This window comes from Puccinia triticina, chromosome 13A (genome assembly GCF_026914185.1).
Source record: "Puccinia triticina chromosome 13A, complete sequence".
Taxonomy (NCBI): Eukaryota; Fungi; Basidiomycota; class Pucciniomycetes; order Pucciniales; family Pucciniaceae; genus Puccinia; species Puccinia triticina.
Window position 1 is genome coordinate 1,520,106 of NC_070570.1, and position 21,689 is coordinate 1,541,794.

Consider the following 21,689-nt stretch of genomic DNA (forward strand, 5'->3'; position numbering starts at 1 on the left):
TCAGTCAGATGTTATTATTACTTCATCAGGTATCCCGTGTTCAATTTCTACTAAAAATTACAAGCTGACGCATCACGAAACCACTCCTGCAACGTAGGTGTTGCTGTCCACTTCGTTCCAAATCATGGACAGCTTTCCTGCTTTCAATTGCACCTTGAGGTGTAGGCTTCTAAGTTCGGCGAAGGAGGCTTTGCTCCCCTCAAATTGTCTCATTGTGGGGTCATTTCTGAAGATGGGCTGACAAGAAGCACTGTCCGAGGCTATAGCATGGACACTTCCTTGTATTGTAAACATATGTATAACACATTTGTCAGTCGAGTCCGTTCTGACTTGTGAGACCGAGCCTGAGGGCTGTTAGAACCGCAACTTTGAAGGGGAGGTCAAGATGGCATCGGCTCATGTTTGAATGACCCGCTGGGACGGTGACGACTGCCGTGTCGCCGAAAGTAGACCATGCGGTCTGACTCTGTACCAACTCAGCGGGGATGGCTCCTGACGCCTATACGGTTTGTGTTGACGCGTCGACGAGGCTGCCCCCTCGGTTGAGGCATGTAGTCTCGACCTTCGCAGGCTGGCGCTTTGCGTCCAGGAGGGACTCATAATAAGTTCGGTGTAGTCTGTCACTCTGTAGTCGCTATTCCCCCCTCCCCCCTTCCTCTTCACCGAGACAAGCAAAGAAGTCTTATCACTAGACGGCCAGAAAACTACCTGCTGGCTGCTTTCAACGCTTGCCACTATAACCAAAGACATCTCAGGTCTCGCTCCACTTTCACTTCACATCATATTATATACCGCTCCACATTCATTTCATTTCCACATTCCATAAAAATCCCCACCCAAGTTGCACAAATGATCTATTCCACAATTCTAGTAACCTTTTTATTCACTCAATCGGCAAGATCCCCGCACCCTAGTATGGTGAGTATGGCTGGACACGGAGCCACTGCTACGGATACTGCTATGGGTGCTACCCAGATGTCGCACTTGACTGCGAGTCCGCTCTTAACTGATGCAAAATCGGCACATATCGCGGAAAACCTTCAGGACAGTCAGCATCTACTTCAGCAGGCTCACGTAGATTCCAGTCATGTGGAAGCAAAATTCAAGCCGGTAGAGGCGCATCCAGATGTTCAAGTGAACCCGAAGGGTCTTGAGGCGAATCACCTCAGACTCATGAAGAAGCAGGGGAAAAAAATTAAATGGTCTCTGAAAAAGATGATGAAGAAATTTGGATGGAATCGGATGACGATTAAGAGCACCATAGTGCCCCCGATGGAAGACACGGATCGTCTCAAACTTGCCAAGTCTTATGTGAACGCAGATGGGGATCGGGTTTTCGTCTTCGACAATGATGTTCGTCAAAAATTTCTTCGCGAGTAAGCCCGTTTACTGACTCAGACACGATTGCAGGGTACATTCAAGCCGTATAAAGGGGAGAATAGCGCCGAAAACATTGCGAGGCTCGACAAGGCGTTGCTAAAGCTCCTTGAGGACCCCAAAAATGAAGTTTGGTTCGTCACGGCACGAGATGTAGGTAGACTCGAACAAACCTATGGTCATATTCCTGGGATAAATATGGTCGGTAAGCAGGGGATGCAATTCAGCAAGAGAAACAAGGCGAAGTTAGTGCTTCCGAGTACAGAACCCATGGAAAGGTTTCACGCAGAATGTGAAGCGTTGGCTGAGAATGGTAAGGAAAAAATACAATTAAACAACATCAAGGGGAATCTTACCAACTTTCCTCTATTTCCCATAGCAATTAAACTCTACACAGGAAAAGCATATCCAGAAGCTTATAGGACCCGGTTAATACTTCCTGTTAGAGATGAAAAATTAAGGCCTGAGATTGAAAAGGCAGCCCAAGGTAGGTTCTCAAGTACTGATGCAGTGATAATTTGAAACTGGAACTGATGATTTTGGAACATCCACAGAGGTGGAAGAAAAGATGAAAAAGTTTATTAGTCATCACCCAGATGGAAAAATGTACGATGTAGTTGTTCAAACTCACCGCCGAGAAGGCAATGAACCGCCGAAAGTTGAAGTCAGGATATTTCACAAAGAAGCCAATGACAAGGGATTTGTGGCTAATTTATTGCTTGACCAACGGAAACCGGATTTTGGATTGTCCATGGGAGACATGAGTATGGACGAGCCAATGCATAAGGCAATGAGAGAAAATGGCCACCACGCTATTCTTGTAAAGGACGAAAATCCACGACCCCCCGACGAAACTGAAGCCCCATGGGATTCATATGCATCTCACAGTTTGGAAAGTCATGAAGACGCTATCACCCTCCTTGAAGACTTGTCAAATTCACAGTCCGCGGTCAAAGCTGCTAAAAAGGTGTCACTCAAGGTACGAATACAACAGGTTTGGAAAAATTTCATGGTATGCATGTTTTGCCCATCTTTCACCCAGGCATATATAGCTTTCTGAAACTCCAAATATTTTTCAGGAAGCATCCAGCTCATTTTTTGAAAAACTGAAGCAAAGACTGATCTGGAATCGAGGGGGCAAAAATGATCCCAAATAGGATCCATTTGCTTCCCAGATGTTCATTAACCCCAGGATAAAGAAATCAATTTTTGCTTTCTTGCCTTTATATTTTCTTTCACTAAGGCTGTCAAGACCCTGGGTTGTCTCTCTTTTTCTCTCAACATGTTCATTAATTTCAATTTTCATTCTTGTTTGCTGGATGAAATATGTTGACACTATCACTGTGTGTATCTTTTTTGATCTTTCTGACAAAATTGGTAAAAGGCAGGGTAACTTGAAAATATAAACACAACAGGATGAAGAGAAATTCTTTCTAAATCTATCTGGTTTCAACAGTGTAGATATCTGATCCCTCAATTGAAATTCTCCTGATATATTGATGCACCACTTTTCTGGACGTAAAACCTGAGATCAATCTCTGTTTTGGAATATGAGTACATAGAGATTGGAAAACTCAGGAAAAACTTGAAGGGTTTTCTGCAAAGAGAATCTTGACTTCAGCTACATGTACCCTACAGAAGCAGGAGGGTTGGAGTCCAATCCTTTTTGAACTTAGAATTTGGGCCCCTGGGGGCAGGCTACACTTGCAAAGCAAGCCTTTGTCAGGAGGGACTTGGAGCATCTCCACCGCAAGCCCTAAATCAGGGAGACTAAATCAAATTTATTCACACAGGCCCAATTTAGGCTGAGCTCCTTGAGGTGCTAAAGATTGTCCTAAAGTAGGAAAACTCCTCCAGGAAGCTATTTCATGCCTAGATCTAGGACATTGTGGCTCCCCACATAGTCCCTCTGGTTCACATATCACACAGCCAGAGACCTATGATACTCCACTCTTTATTGCACACAAACCCCAAACTCCGGACATTCATGTACACTCTTGACGGCTGTTGGCAGCCATTGGGGCCAAGTACAAATATATATATAAAAACATATGTATATCAACACTCTGCTGACCAGAAATCAAAATTCACCTCTCAATGGCTTCCACTGACCAGCTATTGAGAGTAATACACATTGATGGCCAGTACTGACCATAAATTGTTCTGCAACTCTTGATGGCTGGTAACAAAAATATAAATACACCTTCACCAGGAAAAATCAGTAGTCATTAGATGACAACTGACATGACACCTGCTGCAGCTGGCTATCCAGCCTCTAGTGCAATTTTCACCAGCTGCTCCTCAGCTTTGTCCCAGGGACAGCTGCTGCTCAGCCTTGGCCCATGCCCAGCTGCTGCTCAGCCTTGGCCCATGCCCAGCTGCTGCTCAGCCTTGGCCCGGGCCCAGCTGCCCCTCAGTTTTGGCACAGGACAAGCCACTGCTCAGCCTTTGCCTGAGCAAGAAAGGGTGTTGATAAACACACACCCGTCCCCCGGGGGCACAACCATGCCCACACCCTTTGAAAAGGGTGTGTGGGACCGCACGCCCTTTATCAAGGGCGTGCACGCCCCTGTATGGGCGTGCAAGGGCGTGCACGCCCCCACATAGGCGTGCACTATGCCTGCTCGCCGGGAGCCCCTCGTCGGGCAGGTGCAAGTATACCTGCTCGCCGAGAGCCTCTCAGAGAGCAGGTATGCATGCACCTGCCCGCCGAGGGGATCTCGGTGAGCAGGCTCGGCGGGTAGGTGTATGTATCCCTGCTCGCCGAGAGCCTTGCCTGCTCGCCGAGAGGGATAACTCTTGGCGAGCAGGTATACAAACACCTGCTTGCCAAGGGCCCCTCGGCGGGCAGGTGCATGTATACCTGCTCGCCGAGAGAAATCCTTGGCGAGCAGGCATACAGATCCCACCTCGCCGAGAGCTTCTCGGCGAGCAGGTATACATACACCTGCCCGCCGAGCCTGCTCACCGAGAGGCCCTTGGCGGGCAGGTGCATGTATACCTGCTCGCCAAGAGAAATCCTCGGCGAGCAGGCATACAGATCCCACCTCGCCGAGAGCCTCTCCGCGAGAAGGTATACATAAACCTGCCCACCGAGCCTGCTCACCAAGAGCCCCTCGGCGGGCAGGTGCATGTATACCTGCTCGCCAAGAGAAATCCTCGGCGAGCAGGCATACTGATCCCACCTCGCCAAGAGCCTCTCGGCGAGCAGGTATACTTGCACCTGCCCGCCGAGGGGCCCTTAGCGAGCAGGCTCGGCGGGCAGGTGTTTGTATACCTGCTCGCCGAGAGTTATCCTTCTTGGCGAGCAGGCAAGGCTCTCGGCGAGCGGGGATATGTATGCCTGCTCGCCGAGAGGTGTATGCCTGCTCGCCGACGATTTCTCTTGGCGAGCAGGTATACATGCACCTGCCCGCCGAGGGGCTCTCGGTGAGCAGGCTCAGTGGGCAGGTGTATGTATACCTGCTTGCCGAGAGGCTCTCGGCGAGGTGGGATCTCTATGCCTGCTCGCCGAGGATTTCACTTGGCAAGCAGGTATACATGCACCTGCCCGCCAAGGGGCTCTGGGTGAGCAGGCTCGGCGGGCAGGTGTATGTATACCTGCTCGCCGAGAGGCTCTCGGCGAGGTGGAATCAGTATGCCTGCTCACCGAGGATTTCTCTTGTCAAGCAGGTATACATGCACCTGCCCGCCGAGGGGCTCTCGGTGAGCAGGCTCGGCGGGCAGGTGTTTGTATACCTGCTCGCCGAGAGTTATCCTTCTCGGCGAGCAGGCAAAGCTCTCGGCGAGCAGGGATACATAAACCTACCCGCCAAGCCTGCTCACCGAGAGCCCCTCGGCGAGCGGGTGCATGTATACATGCTCTCCGAGAGGCTCTCGGCGAGGTGGGATCTGTACCTGCCCGCCGAGGGGCTCTCGGCGAGCAGGTATACTTGCACCTGCCCGCCGAGGGGCTCCCGGCGAGCAGGTACGGTGTGGGGGCGTGCACGCCCTCACACGCCCATACAGGGGCGTGCACGCCCTTTGACTCGCACGCCCTTGATAAAGGGCGTGCGGTCCCACGCGCCCTTTTCGAAGGGCGTGGGCGTGGGTGTGCCCCCGGGGGACGGGCGTGCGTTTATCAACGCCCGTTCTAGCTCAGGCAAAGGCTGAGCAGTGGCTTGTCCTGTGCCAAGACTGAGGGGCAGCTGGGCCTGGGCCAAGGCTAAGCAGCAGCTGGGCCAAGGCTAAGCAGCAGCTGGGCCAAGGCTAAGCAGCAGCTGTGCCTGGGACAAAGCTGAGGAGCAGCCTGTGAAAATTCTAGAGGCTTCAGCTGTGCCAAAATGGGCACTGAGCTGTGTGCCAGCCAGCCCTGCACTAGCAGATGGAGTAGCTTGGGAGCTGAAACCAGATCTGTGTTATGTCAGTTGTCATCAACTGACAACTTTTTTTCCTGGTGCTTTCAGCGCCAAAACGGCCCTTGAGGGCTTGTTATCGTGTTATCCAAGCAATAACGTAGCGTAACGGTGTCGGAAAAAACCCCGTTACGCTATCCATATGCCAGGCAGACGGCCCGTTACTCGTAACGTAACGGGGTGCAATGGATAACACAGGTAGTTACGTTACGAAAATAGCGCGGATAACACAACATAACGTAACTACCCACTGCTGCATTAACCTACATGTATTTGTAGTGGCATGAAGCATAATTAGATTTTATTGCCACAAAGTCTGTTGAATCTGGAGTCTTGAGGGAGCTTGGTGTCCTCAACAAACGTTTCCTGCCTCAGCACAAAGATAAGATCTCTGAGATTTGCAATGTGGATGGTAGAGAAATTGAAACCACCCCACTTGCAGAACTGGCCCATGATTTATCCAAGTCCTCTCCCCCTGCCCTTATATGTTCTTCTCTTGATATGCAAGGTTTCTTTAAAAAAAACATGAAATTTCATACTTTTGTTCACTTTTACTGGGTTGTTTACTGTTTGGATGAAGAGAAGGTGAAGTGAGAGCTTTTCTATCTTCAAACCAATTTTTATCTCTTGAAAAACATCTGTTCCTAAAGCTGGCCACCTCTGTTCATTTTTATCTGATTCACTTGAAGAAGGGCAAAGGGGACATGAGTCATGTAAAATACAAATCAGTCAATAACACCTACCTCTGAACCAAAGCAATTCAGGCCAATCTTCCAAGATCTATCCTTGGCCAAACCCTTTGAATAGACAAATTTCAAGACACCCAAACAGAAGATGGCAAAGAGCTTGCTGACGGAAATTAATTGAGAAAGAATGCTTTGGGGGCACTTCCCCCTGGAAGCAGCAGACACTTGATATTGTTTTTGAGAGAGATGCCTCCAGAAGTCAACCCTTGCCACCTGCCACACGCTCCAGCAGAAGATTGGCTACAAGTTTACAGAGCCATTGCTTTTGGTTCAAGCGCCAAATCAATCATTACAAACTTCTACAAGAGGGAGAAGTGGCTTGGTGATGTGGTGATCAACATGTGGATCTTACAGCATGCACACAACCACTTTGCCAACACAAATTTTGAGTTGTTGAATGTTGCCCAAGCCAAAGTGGTTTCTAATGGTATTCTAGGCTTCTTGACCATTTGGAAGATAGCTCTGCACAAGTTGAAAACCTTCAAACAAGCTTGTGTTGAGCCTGAGGCCATCAAATACATCAGGCCCTTCATCCATTGGGTTATTATTGAAACCATCACCTAACTGTGATGTGTGAGAATTCACGCCTAGGTGAACGGTATCTTTCCCACAAAGTGAGAAAGATGCCGGGATCTCAATCAGCTGCGGAATCTGGTAAGCAAAGCAAACCATTTTCCGCAGTCAAATCAAGCGCCGCGGGATCATAAAACTGAAATCATCCTTTGATGCAAACAGGTCCGATCCACGTGAGCAGCAAGATTAGGCTCAAGGAAAATCCCGGCCCCAGATCACTATCTGAGAGAATTACAACCAGCGCCAAAGGTAAGCGGTTTAATTAAAACTCAAGGATAGATGATTAAAAAGAGTCGCTAACGCAATACATAATAGCTCAAGACAACGTCAGAGAAAGCCAGACCAAACACACCGAGTCCACTCAAAGAGTTGGGAATACCGGTAAGAGTGTTTGCTCTTAGATCAGGCAGACAGAAACAAAAGGCTAAGAGAACAACACCATTGAACTGTTACAGACAACGTTGCAACACTTCTCCGCCGTTTCGCTGTCGCTCAACCGAATAGGATATAAAAAGGCAAAAGCCTTATCCGAGTAAGAGAGATTGCAGCTCAGATAATAGTCAGCAAAGACTGACACTGAACTTGCTCCATTCTTTCAGATCATCCTTAGATAATCGCAAGCCAAAGAACCATTCACGGTTCCTCAAGTTCTCTTATCTCTTATTGAGAATAACTTCCATCCATCCTGTCAGATAGCGGTCTTGAGTCTGCTCTTAGGTAAAAAGGAGATTTCACTTCTTTTGCTTTATAACATAACTGTAAATACAAGATAAATTAAACCTGAATACTAATAAGAATAAAAATCTTAGTTCTCTGAATTCTTTCATGATGCACCCAGTTCCACAGGTGGTAATGTGTGGTTATTTTTTACAGAGGCTGGGTGCAGCTGCTTGTTTAATGGTGGAAATTGTCAAACCTTTTTAACTACAGCTGTACAGCCAACTTTGTGCCAATTTGATATAATTTTAAATAATTAATCTATCTATTTGATGAGATTATGTGTCTTGGTTTAAATGGGTCACAAAATTCAATGCTTGCATTTGATTTTGCAGGAGGTCTGTTGTATTTTTTCATATGCATTATTGTCCCTCAAGGCACATGATGGATAGAAAAAACTTTGTTACATATGTCTAGAGTATTGCTTACAACATTGATTTAGAAACAAAGATGTTGTGTTTATTGCATATAATAAGGACAGGGTTTTGTAAATCACTTTGACAAAAATAAATTGATGTTAGGGAGCCTTGTTTCAAGTTTCATCTTAGGTTAAGCTCAGGATAAGTGATACTGTTTTCATTGGGTGTATCAAGTGTGTGTATCACTTGAGCTACATTTTCTAGAATACAACTTCCTGGTCTGAATAGTCATGCCATGGGGGGTGTTGTGTACAACTCTGAAACTTTGGTGGCCTCTATTCCTACAAAATCAAAGGTTCCTGGCTTTTAATTTGACTTATTGCAAGAACCAGAGACAGCTGAGTAGGATATGCTTAGTTGTAGTAAAAAACTAAGCTTTCGACTAGGTTGTTATAATGAAATTGAGATTGATGAAATACACCAACTGGCTCAACCCAAAATTTTATGTTGTTGCTTTAAGGTCTTACTTTTAGCCAAAGAATTAAAAGAGCAAGTGGTCCAATTTATAACCCATTAACAAGCCCCTCAAACATGAGTACACAGACTGTCCTCAGGTGCCGAGCTTACTAAGTCCCACCTGAGGCTTTGCCGGAGGGACTTATGCCCTATCAGGAATTCTTGCGTGAGACTTTCAGATATTTGATCTGTGAAAACGTTATATTCCTCATCACTCCTGCAGATCTCATCCGCTGTTCTTGAAACTCATTTTTCCTGATACGCCTCCTCATCCCCTTATTTATTATATTTGTAGAGACTGTGAAATGAAGATGTGTCTGGTGAGAGTCGAACTCACGAACTCAGCTATGCTGAGACACATACTAGAGTGCTGCCTTTACCAACTAGGCTACAGACGCTTGTGGCTGCCAGCTGGGTGGTTGGTTGGTAGTGCTCATGGTTCGATCCAACAGCCCTCCATACTGTGGTGATACATCATGGTAGCAGACTAACAGACAACTCAACACCCCCCCTTGCTACATGATGGGAAGTGGGGATTGACCCCAAGAGAGTGGGAATGAGACCCAGGAAAGATGATCAGTGTAGGGATTGAACCCGTGATCTAGATGTAGGCTTATAGGGGTTTGTGTGGTCTTACAAGTAAGCATTCACAACTTCATCAAGTCTCTATTGTAAGCGGGTAGCGCTCAGGTAGCTCTGGGCTCATAACCTGTAGAGACTGTGAAATGAAGATGTGTCTGGTGAGAGTCGAACTCACGACCTCAGCTATGCTGAGACACATACTAGAGTGCTGCCTTTACCAACTAGGCTACAGACGCTTGTGGCTGCCAGCTGGGTGGTTGGTTGGTAGTGCTCATGGTTCAATCCAACAGCCCTCCATACTGTGGTGATACATCATGGTAGCAGACTAACAGACAACTCAACAATATTTTTACCATTCTTTGTATCTTTTTTCAATTTTTTTTATAATTCTTTTTGTAAAATCTCAAATAAAAGGAAAATAACTATCATATCCCAGAATACCACCGGGATTTATGAGCACAGACCATCCCATTACTTGGCGCCAAAAACACAACCATTTTGAGTATTGGTTGAGGCTAGCAAGCCTGATCAAGGCTGAGAGAGCATGAAAAAAAGAAGGGTGCACGTACTTGTATAATGTTGTATCAGAGATGACAATTGCGCATGGACTGATTGTTTTGTGATCCGCTCCGAACCAGGGGAAATCAGTTTTTGGGACGTTTTTGAAAGATAAAATCAGCACAAAGACAAAGAGCAGATGGTTCCAAATTGTATCAGAAGAAAGGTATGATGTAGGCGAATCATCAACTAGATTTTTGAATTGGTAGCTAATTGTTTAGGTTGAGTTTTGGCAAATCAAAGAAAAGTACCACCAAAACTCAGAATAGGCTTACGCGAGAATTCCTGATAGGGCGTAAGTCCCTCCGGCAAAGCCTCAGGCGGGGGAGGGACTTAGTTAAGTTTGCTCAGGTGCCTTTTTGAAGAATTTATTTTTTGAATGCCATTCCATGAAGCCCTGATTCCCTGCAGCAGTGCAGCTGCCTTGGCCTCTAGTGCTCTGTGCTAGTATAAAAGACAACCACACAGATATAAGCATATGCTAGCATAAAAGACAAACATACAGAAGAGGTGTTGTGAATAACAATGGAATAAAAAGGGCATTGTAAATAACAAGGGGATGAGAATTGGAATAGCAACTCTGTAATGGAAGGCATCAACTACTATTGATGAAATTGTAATTAGGAGATGAAGGATTTCATGGAGAATTGAAGTGAGGATGTGAGCAGATATGTAAAGCTAGGATTGTAACAGGGTGGGGTGGAGAAGCAGGCAGAGGCTGGAGCCTGGGGCCGTCAAAGGGAGCCGCTCCGAAAGCTCGAAGTGATAGGCTCTTGTAAAGTTTGAATTACTGACCCAAATGCGGGTCTTTTTACAATGTGAAACTCGCTGCATTCACATATTTCACACATACCATCCAGGTCCTAGTTTGTTTTATTTAAAGCATAATTTAAGATACATTGTGATAAATGTTTTCTGTGATGCCTGAAATCAATGCGTCACGCTATCTATTTGATTTAGGAGATTTCAACTATCTCAACCGGCGCAGAATGATCCGACTGGTCGAGTTTAATTTTTTTGGAAGGTGGAGGCTTGGAAGAATCATCCAGCTGATCAATCAATACAATCTCATCTTCCTTCGATCCATCGGCCTTCTTCGGTGTATCCCGGCTTCTTTTGGCCCCGTTTAGGCCGTTCGTAGTTTTCACTTGTTCAACATCTGAGTCATCATTCATGTCGGTCGTCGGATTCAATTTCGGCTCAGGAGGCGGAGGCGGTCGATTGGGTATTTTGGCTGGGAGGCCTTCGACCAATAATTTGTCGTCTGTTGACGAGGCACTTTTTTCGTGAAAATGGAGATGCATCAAAACCGGAGCATTTAGCAGATGAAAACGGGAAGTAGAACTTAGAAGCGTCGGCGAGGACTTCCGCAAAACACCCAGCATAAGTACATACCTTTGTGAAATAATGAACATCAGGGGAGCATATTTGTCTGCTTCATCCGTTATCCTCAAAATCCGTTCTGCTTGTCCATCTACCAGATTCAACTCCTTGAAGCTTTTCGTCCCGTTTTCCGTGAAGTCGGGGTCGTACAACAATCGGTCGCCTTCTTGGATAGTAATTGATTCATCGTCTTCATCCTCGTAGAGCTTACCCTTGAGCGCGTGGACTATGAACTGCTTCAATGTGCAGTCTGGGTGTACATGAGCTGTCGCATAAATGACTTGGCAAACTTGACAATGAGGATTGGGTGGGTCGATGCTGCCGGCCACAATGATTCGATCCGTTGTCTTACCATACCAGGGTCGACATGCAGTAATCTTGGGTAGAGGAGGCCCACAATTACCATCATTTGTTGCATGAGCGCCGTTTTGACATGAGTTTTCTTTTTCCGTTGATCGACAAAGGATGTTGATGGCTTGGAAAACAATCAGGGCCGATACGGCTGAGTTCGTTGTTGCAATGGCAGGAATCTGGTTACGAACATGGCTAGATTAGGATACATTACCTGACCTCCCAATTCTGATCACTCGGTCAAGGGGATGTAGCGAAACTCACTATATTTCCAGCCATTTCTGTTCAGAACCATAATTATGTGATCATCAATAAGCAGTCTATTTTCGATGCGATTGTTGGGCTGAGCAGCTTACCTTTGACGTCGAAACGCGTCTTCTGGGGTATACCAAATATACTGGCTCTCAAGTTAGAGGCAGCAGTGACGAAGTCCAATGCGTCATCGTCGTCTTTATCCCAGCGGAGAGGTTCATGAGCGGCATCTGATTGGATCCGTTTTCCAAGGGCTAGCAAGCTGAACGTAGAATTCACAAAGGTAAATGAAGTGGCCTGTCGATGGCGTGTTATGGTCCGAGAATGATCAAGAGCTCGGGATTGCACCTTGAACAAAACAAGTCAAAAGAATCCTTCAGGCTTAAAGTCTGTTGATCCTTCAAACCTCCGGTACTTGGGGCGTGCTGGTCTTGTTGGCCGTTTTCAGTGTGTGTTTTCTGCGACTTCAGTTCGTCATAGTTCAACGGCTTCGGAGCTTTTCGCTGTTTCCACATATCGTCCATCATCAAAAGTCGCTTGATATCTTCTTCAAATAGTTTATCGAACACGATTTTGGACATCTCGGGTGAATCCAGCTGGGCTCTGATTTCTTTCATTCTTTTCACTTCCTCTTTCAAGGCTTCTACCTCTTTCACTGATTGTAAGTGGAAACAAATGAAAACCTGTCAGTTCTCACTGCAGTCCATTTCAAGGCAAAAGTACAAGAGCTCACCACTTTCGCCATTTTTAATCGCTTCATCTAGATCTGCCCCTTCGTTTTCATCTTCAGGCCCAAATAGTTGCCTGTTGCGACATGTCACGATGGAAGCATTTATACTTGGCGTCAGTTATTCTGGCCGATCTTCAGTGGATCAGGGTTAAAACTCACGGGAAAAGATAATCCTTTGCCCAAACAATGCAATGTATCGGGCTGGATGGTGTGGAGCGAATTGTACATACTGGAAAGGTTTTCGGTAGTGGTTTAGGCTGACAATCATAGCACTCCATCTTACCCTGAGGAAGAAGTGCGAAGATAGGGGGGAGGGGGGAAATTGAAGACGAAGGGCGGTCAACACGGCTTTTGTGTGCCTTGCTCAGAATCGTGCCGTAGAAAAATCAGGAGCTAGTGACAGAACTCACACTTCGAATCGGCTGGACTTGTCCGTTGTACCCCGCAGTCCCACTTTCAATTAACGGCACCTTGGTCATCACGCACATCTTGTTGACATGCCTGCGCGCTGAAAGGTTGTCCAAAGCGTTTAGAACCAGGTCGAATGACTTGAAATACGCTTGATCAAATTGAGAATCCATGATGTTGGCATGAAGGGCTTGAATCGTGACGTTCGGGTTGAATGCTGACGCCGTCTCACGAGCTACCTGAGTGTACATTTGTTGGACAGTTTTAGCTCCTTGATGCCTGGGGCCAGCGGTCAAAAGGTTCTCTTACAATCGCTTTGGGTCTCTTCACGTGTTTCTTTTGGAACAAAAACTGTCGGTTCAGATTTGATGTATCGACTGTGTCCAAGTCGACCTAGAGGGATTGAATCAGACGAAGATGAAGAATTAAGTGTCAGGTTCAAAGACTGTTGACTTCAAGGGGACTGACGATGGTGATGTGACCGAAGCCAGTGCAGACTAAGTTTTTAAGTAATTCACATCCAATCCCACCCGCGCCAATTACCAAGACGGAGCTATTCCTGATCCGATCACGCGTTTGAGGGCCGAAAAGCGTCTCGAGGTGGGAGTACCGAGAAGGAGAGGAGACCTGTTCTGGTTTGGATGGTGATGTTTGTGACATGGCTACGCGTGCGGTCGATCTGATGCGAGCAATAAGCAATAAGCTATGAGATGGGTCCGGTTGTGGTTGAGGCGTCCAACTGGAATTTGGAGAATCGAAGGGAAGGCGCAGCGTGAAACTTCGAAGCGTCTGCAGCGGCGTCGATTATGTGTGTAGTACGCAGCAACCAGTTTGCACAGCCACCATTCTCAAACAGTGAACATCTTTGAAGAGGACAAGGTGCTAGCTCATCGTAATGAATAGTACTGGTATCGGACAGGCTGTTCGTAGACACAGACTGGTTGTGAATGTCTGAAAATGCGTAGAGCAAGCACAGGCAGTTGGGGGTCCGGTTGTCGGCGCCAGGGCGTGCCAAAGATGGTGCCCGCCAAAATCTTGACGTGGGCGCGCACTGGCACCGGTAAGCTGGCTGGGGGGACAGAGTCTCCGCAAGAAAAAATGCTGACGGGACGTGTTCACTGTTGGTAAGAAATCATTCTCCTCGACCTACTCTTCAAAATGGACAGTGCCATTTTACTTTAGATGTATCCGGTTTCATGAGACTCAACCGGATCAGGAACTACCAAGAGATCTCCCGGGTAATCCATCAGCAATCTCACCGTGATAACGCACGCAGAAAGGGATTTTTTTTTTTTGGTTTAACTAATTGTACCATTTTATTTGGAGTCGGGAGAATGAATTGTAGCAGAAGCAGGCTGAAATTTGCTTGTGTAGAGTCGTCTTCAATAAGTCGTACATTTTCTTATACATACATAACCAATTAAAGATAGGGTTGAAAGAATGATCACAAGGATAGCTTCGAAGCCAACAAAAAAGGCTCTTCAAATGGAGTGTATAGAACTATACAAAGCTGCTGCTATTTAAGCATTTCATTTCGTACGCCAAACCAACTCTCTCCAGTGAGCAGCTTCTGACTGGCTGTGTATGTGATGAGACGGAAAGCCCTAAAATGACGATGCCATACATCGGTAAGAGTGGTCAGCTATTCGCTCGATTTTTTATTTACCCAAGAGTGGCGGGAAACAGACCATCAACCCAGTTTGGATTTCTTGATAGATTGAACTTAGGTATGTTTTCCTGGACGACTCAGTTAGACTGGAGAGATTTTGGGCATGAGCTTGGATGAATGAAACGAGGGCGTCTCTCAGCTTGATTAGTTCGTTGACAACCTTGCCTTCCTCGGCCGCACCGACGAGACTATCATCATCCCTCAGGGACTCCATGCCTATCATCGTCGAGAAGAACCAGGCATACTTCTGACAGACTAGCTTGACGTTGGACTCTTTCTTCTGCGAAGGTGAGCCCAGACTCTCGATCTCTTTATTCATCTTTGTTTGGAATATCGGCCACAGTTTCATCTTGATCGCCATCAGATGCGTCTCAAATGCCGGACAGTTCATACTGGCCGCTGAAAGCAGCCCCTCATTCAATTGGATCATCGCATAAATACTGTTGGTATCCGGCAGGTCGTTCATAGACAACAGGCTGGTTGTGAATGTCTGGAAATGAAACAAGGACAGGCACTTCAGTTGGGAGGATAGGAACTCCGCAGAGAAAAGACTGGGGGGCGCGAAGCTTACCTTGTGATACTCGAAAACAGGTTCGATCACTTGTTTAAAGACCAGATCGATGGCAGTTTGGGTCTTTGGCTCATTCAATCCACTATTTGAATTCATTTCGCTGGGAGTTCCGGTCAAGTAGCTATCTGAATCGGCGATACTGCTGACAAAACTGGATTTCCTAACCATCGCGGTCGCACTACCTGATGGAGAAACCGGGACGGAATCAAGTCTACTGCTGGGTGGGAATAGTGTCGATGAGGATTCTGAAGTTTGTTCAATCCCCAGAGAAGGCTGTCCAAAAAAATGATTTGCAAAGCTCCATTCTGAGATCGCGTTGTCTATGGCCACCAGTGATAAGGACCGGAACAAGGCCTCGGGTGGTTGTTGCTGGAAGAGAATGATTGATCAGACCGGTATTTTGATCGTATCAAGAGATCGGAAATGATGTCCAGGTCACTGACAAATGAAGAATCCTCAGCCAAATATGCCAAAGTCACGTCTGCCCCGTCTAGTTTAGATTGTGAGACTACCGAGTCATCCAGGACTGTGGGACTCGATTGGGCATCGCCAACCAGACCGACTTTAACCCACCCTCGAGCTTTGATTTTCTCCAAGGCTCTAACGTACCGACGAAAGCTGGTCTCGAAGTACCATCGGGCCGTTCCGATGTATGCTTTTTGGACCTCGTTGGCTATCCGTGCTGAGTGACGCTGGAGGAAGGCGAAGAGCGGACGATACTTGAGCAAGAAAGAAGACTGCGTGACTTGAAGATTGGTGGTGATTGAGACCCGGAAAGGACTCAGGGCGGAGATGAAGAACGAGCGGATCTTGTGGGCTGCGACGAGTCTCAGTTTATCAGCCACATGATCCGAGGTGTCGATCGGTCGTTTCTCGAAAGAAGATGTGCGTAATGAGACTAATCGGATCTCCAGCTCTTCAATCGCCGTTAGCCAAGCTTCGTTCGGCTCGGTACTCATGATTGTCGAAATTAACGAGGGTGGTATGACAGTGCTGGAGATGTATGGGGACAGTTTGCGTTCAAGTGACCTTCGCCCTTCTAATCGGTTCTCGATCAACTTGGAACGGCCTTGAAGTTCGGCTATCGAGGTAGATACCGATGATAAATCGGCTTGGAAGTGAGCAAGTAGCTCTGAAAGCAGGTCCAAAAGCTCTCCACTGGTCTTTGACAAAACCGCACGAACTCAGCAAGAATCCCATGAGGCATATAGACGTCCAAGGAAGCCGTCGCCAAACTGTAAAAAACTACAAACTTTGATTTCCGCTTGCAAGTCTTCATATTCTTTTTTCCGACCTCCATCTGAGAGCAGTCGTGACACGAGGTCAGTATGATTGATCTGAAGGAGGGAATGAAAATCAGGGGTAGAAAGGCGCACAAAACTGCTCGACATTATCTGCTAATTTCTCGGCCCTTGAGGCCTGAAGAGTGTAAGCATGTTCTAGATCCACCGATAGTTGGGCAGCTTGGGGTGCGATCTCAGGGAAATCTGCGGGTGATTCGGGTCTTGCATGAGTACGATGGTTGCACTGATGAGGACAATGGGGTATGGACAGTCCACTGAAATTTGAAAAGCGTTCAATCCGACCTTCTGGGCTAATGCGCAAGTTTTGGAAGGAGGTCAGGATCTAGCGCCCAAAGAGAACGGCAATCAGTGATCTTGTGCAACTCGATAGCAAACGGGACTTTCCTACAGACCAGGTTCGACAGTGCGCTGGGTGAGAGACCATCAGCCGTGTCGATTCCGAGGGCAGACAAGACACTCGATGAAGACATCGATGCGGATACCAGAGGATTCCAGGCTGGTGAGGGAGAACTGAGTGGTGATCGAGTGACCATGGAGGGACCCGGGGACCCGATTTAGCGACCCCCGGGGAGATGCTTCGATTACTCATGAACTGAGACCGATCTCAATTTTCCGTGTTACTCATCCGGTGCAAGGGGGTGCCAGCGGGGCGGGGGGCCTGTATGGCCCGGTGTTTTGTAAACACATAGCTCAGCGCGACAACGTCGGGGCTGAGGATAACTTAGATTAGCGCACAAGGGCGTGCAGCTGCTCTGCGTGGTTTCACGCTAAATCCGTGTGGTTCAATTGCTTTACTTTTTCAGCTCTGGTTGGTTCCAGAAGCCTAGGCTATCCCGGAAGGGTGAGTACACTGCTTCCCAAGCTAGCCGAGTGAGGGTCGGGGGTAAGGTGCCTCACTCCGGAAGACGAGTTCAGGACGTCGACTCGACCTCGAGACGAGGAATGAGTCGCGCCGCTTGGCTTCGTGGCGGAGGGAGAGGAAACCCTTACAAAAACAAAAGTTCTCGCCACAAGGGCGAGGGGGGTACGACCTCAGACCCAAGGGTGGGTGGGTGGTGTCGAAAAAATTAGGGGCTAATTTCTCAAGCGACGCTTACTAAAGCGCGGAGAAGCTAAGGGAGACGGGGTTCGCTTTGGTAACGGTGCGATGGGGGAAACATTGGGAGAGGCGCTCCCGTATTTATAGAGGGACCAGTACCTGGGGACTGGCTGGAGCGGTTAACTCCTTTGGTCTTCCCTAAGCGGGTGGCCCTTTAAGGGGCCTCTGGGAACGGAAGGGTTTCGAGGTGGTTCCTACTTTTAGCCCTGTATGGTTTCATCACAAGGCCTGATGGGGGTTTCCCATCCTCTACGGTCGGCGGTAGCATAAACGTGTCGTTCTGCTCCACCGGCGCTTGGGGGGGATGACGCGTCTAGAGCATTCACGGAACTAAACACTTCACGCTACGCTTCCAGTAATGGGCAAGCCCTCAACGCGCCATGGACTCTGAACCGAATCCGAGTGACCGGAGTAAGTACTTCGATGGTGTACTTCCTCCAGCTCATGTAAGCTGGTCGGCTGACTCTTGCTTGTGATTGCAATCAGCGGACGAAACAAAGGGAAGCGGTCGCCCCTCATCACCAACCTCGGGAATATCATATGTGCACAAAACCAATCAAGGCAATCCTGCCCCCGCCCAACGCACCCGTCCAGATAGCGCTGCTACTCCCACCAAACGCGCCCGTACAGATAGCGATCCTACCTGGGCCTCCTCGAACAGGATGGTCACCGACTCGGCAACCGCAAACACGTCGAATGCTGTACTCCAGCACCTTGAGGAAAACGAGCACTTGCGGCGGCGCGTGGAGCACTGTGAAAATCATATTCTTGCCTTGGAGGCACTGGTTGCTAAACTTCAGGCCGACGTGGCTCAGTTGGCATCCCTGAAACCCGCGATCCAAAAAATCGATGATCTCGCAAACGTCGTCTCCCAGTTGCAATCACGAATTACCAAGCTGAAACCGATCGAGGAAAAACAGGAACAGCTTGCCAACCTCGTCGCCTCAATGCAGCAGAAGATCACCGATCACACTGCAAATAATGACACCTTTCAACTTGCTACTCGTGCCCTAACTCCCCGTGGTTTCTCTACCACTCATCCCTCCCAATCCGCACTATTGGAATTTCTCCATGGCTTCAATCATCAAACACTATTACCAACCCATTTTGAAAGCCTAGGCTCTGCGATGAACATTTACCTCGAGTCATACCTCGAGTCATATTCCGACTGGGATGGATCTTTGCCTGCAAATCTCCTGCACCGACGTTTCATCAAGCCGGAGGAGAAAATTGCACCGGAAGCTTTGGCCAAGCAGCTCTTGGCACTAGGTAAGCTTCATGCTATAATAAATCAAAAATCATTGAAGCAGATTTTTTTTTTTTGTGCGCAGATCCCAAGGTCATGGATTTGACTTTGAACAAAAATCTCATCCACCCGGCAATCAACATGGCATTATTTGAACACTTCCAGGAAGAGCCCGATCTCCCCCTTTCACATGCTCGATTACGACGCGCCCTGCAGTACGTGGCCAAAACCTCGTCTGAATGGCCACTCACCCACTTCAATCAAAGATGGCCTCAGGTCATCAGAGATTCGATTGTTTTTTTCTATGCTTCACTCGAAGACGAAGCACCCCAGCTGGGCCCCTCCAAGTTCTCCGAGTTCTTAATGAAAATTCGCGAACTCCAGTCCATTCTTCGTGAGATTAATGACCCGGACGAGACGAACATCATCAAAAGACTTCGCAAGCGACCAGTTCACTATCTATGTGCCTTCCTGGTGAGCGGAGTCGCCGGACTCATATATGCACCAGGAAGCAAAGCAATACCCCCTGAATGCCTCGTAGTACTTGTCGCGTACCTCAAGTGGTATCTCTCTCGACCCGCTGCCCTCTCGCTGGAGCCAGACCCATACTGGCCACGAAGCCACATGGCCATTCTCATGCTACTCAAAGCAGGAGACGAAGTCTCGGACCTCGATCAAATGGTTGCATGCGGAATGACTATTGACTACATCGCCTTTTGGAACCGTCACTCAAGCAAAGAAATACCGTGGCCACATTGGCGGTCACTCAGAGAAGCAGAAAAGATGCCAGCCGAAATCTCGAGCAAGATGATGGCATTTATCAACTCTACGGATGACGCGGGGAGTGAGTTGAGTCAATCACAGTCTCGAGCACTCGACATCACCGACAACGGTAGCTCTAGTCAAAACCCTCCCGCCCCCGCTCAGAACCTGACAAGCTAGCGAGCTAGTTCTTGCCATCCAAACTTTCCTCAATTGCTTCCACCCCAGCTAGTTTGGATATCCGGCAGCTGTTTTAGACTAGGCCAACTGATGGAGTCACTCGGTTTTTGTCGCAGAAATATTCAGTCTTCATGAACGACCACTCACTTTGGCACTGATTAAGACACAAGTCCCTTGGTCCTCATAACGGATGGCTAAAACAGTACGGAATTAGTTTTGACTTACTTTGTCCAAGCTTGATCTCACCTCATCAACATCAAGCTGGAACGGAATCTGGAGTACCCCAAAAACGCCAAATCTTGACTAGTGAATCTGATTGCTAACATCTTATTTGACATCATATGCTTGTACAATCTTTTCCTCTATCTTGTCTTCCTTTTTTGCGATGTTGATCTTCTGGTTTTACTTTGTTTCAAATGACGGAGGGAAGGACTGGAAAGAAAAAGAAGCCCTTCCCATCCATGAATCCATATTATCGCAGCAATGCGTTGCAGACACGATAATCAGGGGTTGAAAAGCTATGATACCACATGAATACTTCCTGGGGAGCCGAAAAAGAAGATCTAGTTACAATCCAACTTACCAGGGTTTTGCTCCGTTATACTCGTAACGTTACCGCAGTTGGAGGATAGCAGCGGACGTCACGGTACGTGGATAGCTTATGGGAGTGAAATGTGACGAGCCGTGGCAAAGCCGCCTTGAAAGTCTGGGGGGATACAGTTAAGTCCTTCAAGCCATCGGGTTCGACAGCCGCGAGGAACTTGATTAGGTTAGTGTAAAGGTTGGCTGTCAATTCTATTTATCTCAAGAACTCCTCTCACCAGAATCATGTTTGTATCACAAATTACCTGACCATGACTTGGTGAACAATTGCATGGAAAACTTTGGCTGGAAGACACGTCAACTCATGGCTTGATTGAATTTGAGCAGGACTGCCGAGCAAGACCTCAAGGAATGGATCTCCACCGCCCGGATGATGTTCTATGTTCTAGATGCGAGAGTGATGTGCGAAGTTGATGGGCTTCGATCGATGGGCAAGCACTGTTTGGGGGAATTGCGGGATGAGCGATGATCGAGGCGCGATTTCTCTTGGTGTCCGCTCGATTGCGATGAAATCATTGGGTTACCAGCGGCATGCAAAGCCTGTGAGAATGTTTGAAGACTCTTCACCCACACTGGTCTCGCCGGCCGCCCGGCCGCCCACACGCCCGGCAGGAATGTGCCGAACGATTGAGTCCTGCGCGCTTTACGCTGTGGTACTACCCATGTCATCCCCGGGCACCGCTTGTGTTACATAAGGCTGATGAAGCCTGAGTGTCATCGTTGGCAGTGCCTCCTATGTAACAGCATGGCCTGCTAGATGCTGGGGCACATCGGCCAAATACGATGGGCTCAATCAGAACAAATTTGACATGGAACTTGGTCATCTTTGGTCTCCTTCGAAAGACCCGACAGGAGTCTCGGAGGGAGTCGGCAAGAGGGCCGGCAGCTTGGACCTTCAAAGATGTCATCTCTTGGCTGAGCTTTGGCCGATCGACACCGGCACGGAGTTTGGCCGACTTGCGCCCATCTTTTCACATGGAGCCGTCAGCACGCCGAGCAGAGTTCGTACCCCTCCTGTAGGATTATGGGCCATTTTATGGGCAATAACTGGGAGTACAACAGAGTACAACATGTATCCGCATCGCGATGCACCAGAGTGGCTGTATGGACGGAGTTTTACGGTTGTGTTAGTGCATGCGTTATATGCTGTATCACTCATGCATTATTTCGATACATGCAGACAGTAACAGAGTGTGGGGTAGACGCATGATACGTAAGGGCCCACGCTAGCGCAATACACAGAGCGCGGGGTAAACGCGGGGTAAACACATAGTTTCAATGAAACGGCCCGTCCCGTAGCGATATGGAA

At 47.8% G+C, this 21,689-nt stretch overlaps 4 protein-coding genes across 4 annotated transcripts; 2 read left to right on the top strand and 2 right to left on the bottom strand.

Moving 5' to 3' along the window:
* Positions 1–849: 849 nt before the first annotated feature.
* PtA15_13A146 (uncharacterized protein) lies at positions 850–2,534 on the top strand (the record flags this gene model as incomplete). The annotated part of the gene is made up of 5 exons (XM_053162314.1): positions 850–1,353; positions 1,411–1,690; positions 1,757–1,864; positions 1,932–2,389; positions 2,457–2,534. 5 exons carry the CDS (start codon positions 850–852, stop codon positions 2,532–2,534), a joined length of 1,428 nt encoding a protein of 475 aa, XP_053026302.1.
* An 8,244-nt stretch (positions 2,535–10,778) lies between these two features.
* Positions 10,779–13,606, bottom strand: PtA15_13A147 (uncharacterized protein; the record flags this gene model as incomplete). The annotated part of the gene is made up of 10 exons (XM_053162315.1): positions 10,779–11,100; positions 11,218–11,735; positions 11,821–11,837; positions 11,913–12,070; positions 12,157–12,463; positions 12,542–12,612; positions 12,698–12,822; positions 12,949–13,185; positions 13,256–13,339; positions 13,415–13,606. The coding sequence occupies 10 exons, from the start codon at positions 13,604–13,606 to the stop codon at positions 10,779–10,781; spliced, it is 2,031 nt and encodes a 676-aa protein (XP_053026303.1).
* An 869-nt stretch (positions 13,607–14,475) lies between these two features.
* PtA15_13A148 (uncharacterized protein) lies at positions 14,476–17,023 on the bottom strand (the record flags this gene model as incomplete). Its single annotated transcript, XM_053162316.1, has 8 exons — positions 14,476–14,550; positions 14,635–15,105; positions 15,187–15,555; positions 15,630–16,349; positions 16,440–16,486; positions 16,563–16,673; positions 16,773–16,812; positions 16,883–17,023. 8 exons carry the CDS (start codon positions 17,021–17,023, stop codon positions 14,476–14,478), a joined length of 1,974 nt encoding a protein of 657 aa, XP_053026304.1.
* Positions 17,024–17,969: 946 nt separating this feature from the next.
* On the top strand, positions 17,970–19,777 carry PtA15_13A149 (uncharacterized protein; the record flags this gene model as incomplete). Its single annotated transcript, XM_053162317.1, has 3 exons — positions 17,970–18,000; positions 18,076–18,858; positions 18,921–19,777. The coding sequence occupies 3 exons, from the start codon at positions 17,970–17,972 to the stop codon at positions 19,775–19,777; spliced, it is 1,671 nt and encodes a 556-aa protein (XP_053026305.1).
* Positions 19,778–21,689: the final 1,912 nt, after the last annotated feature.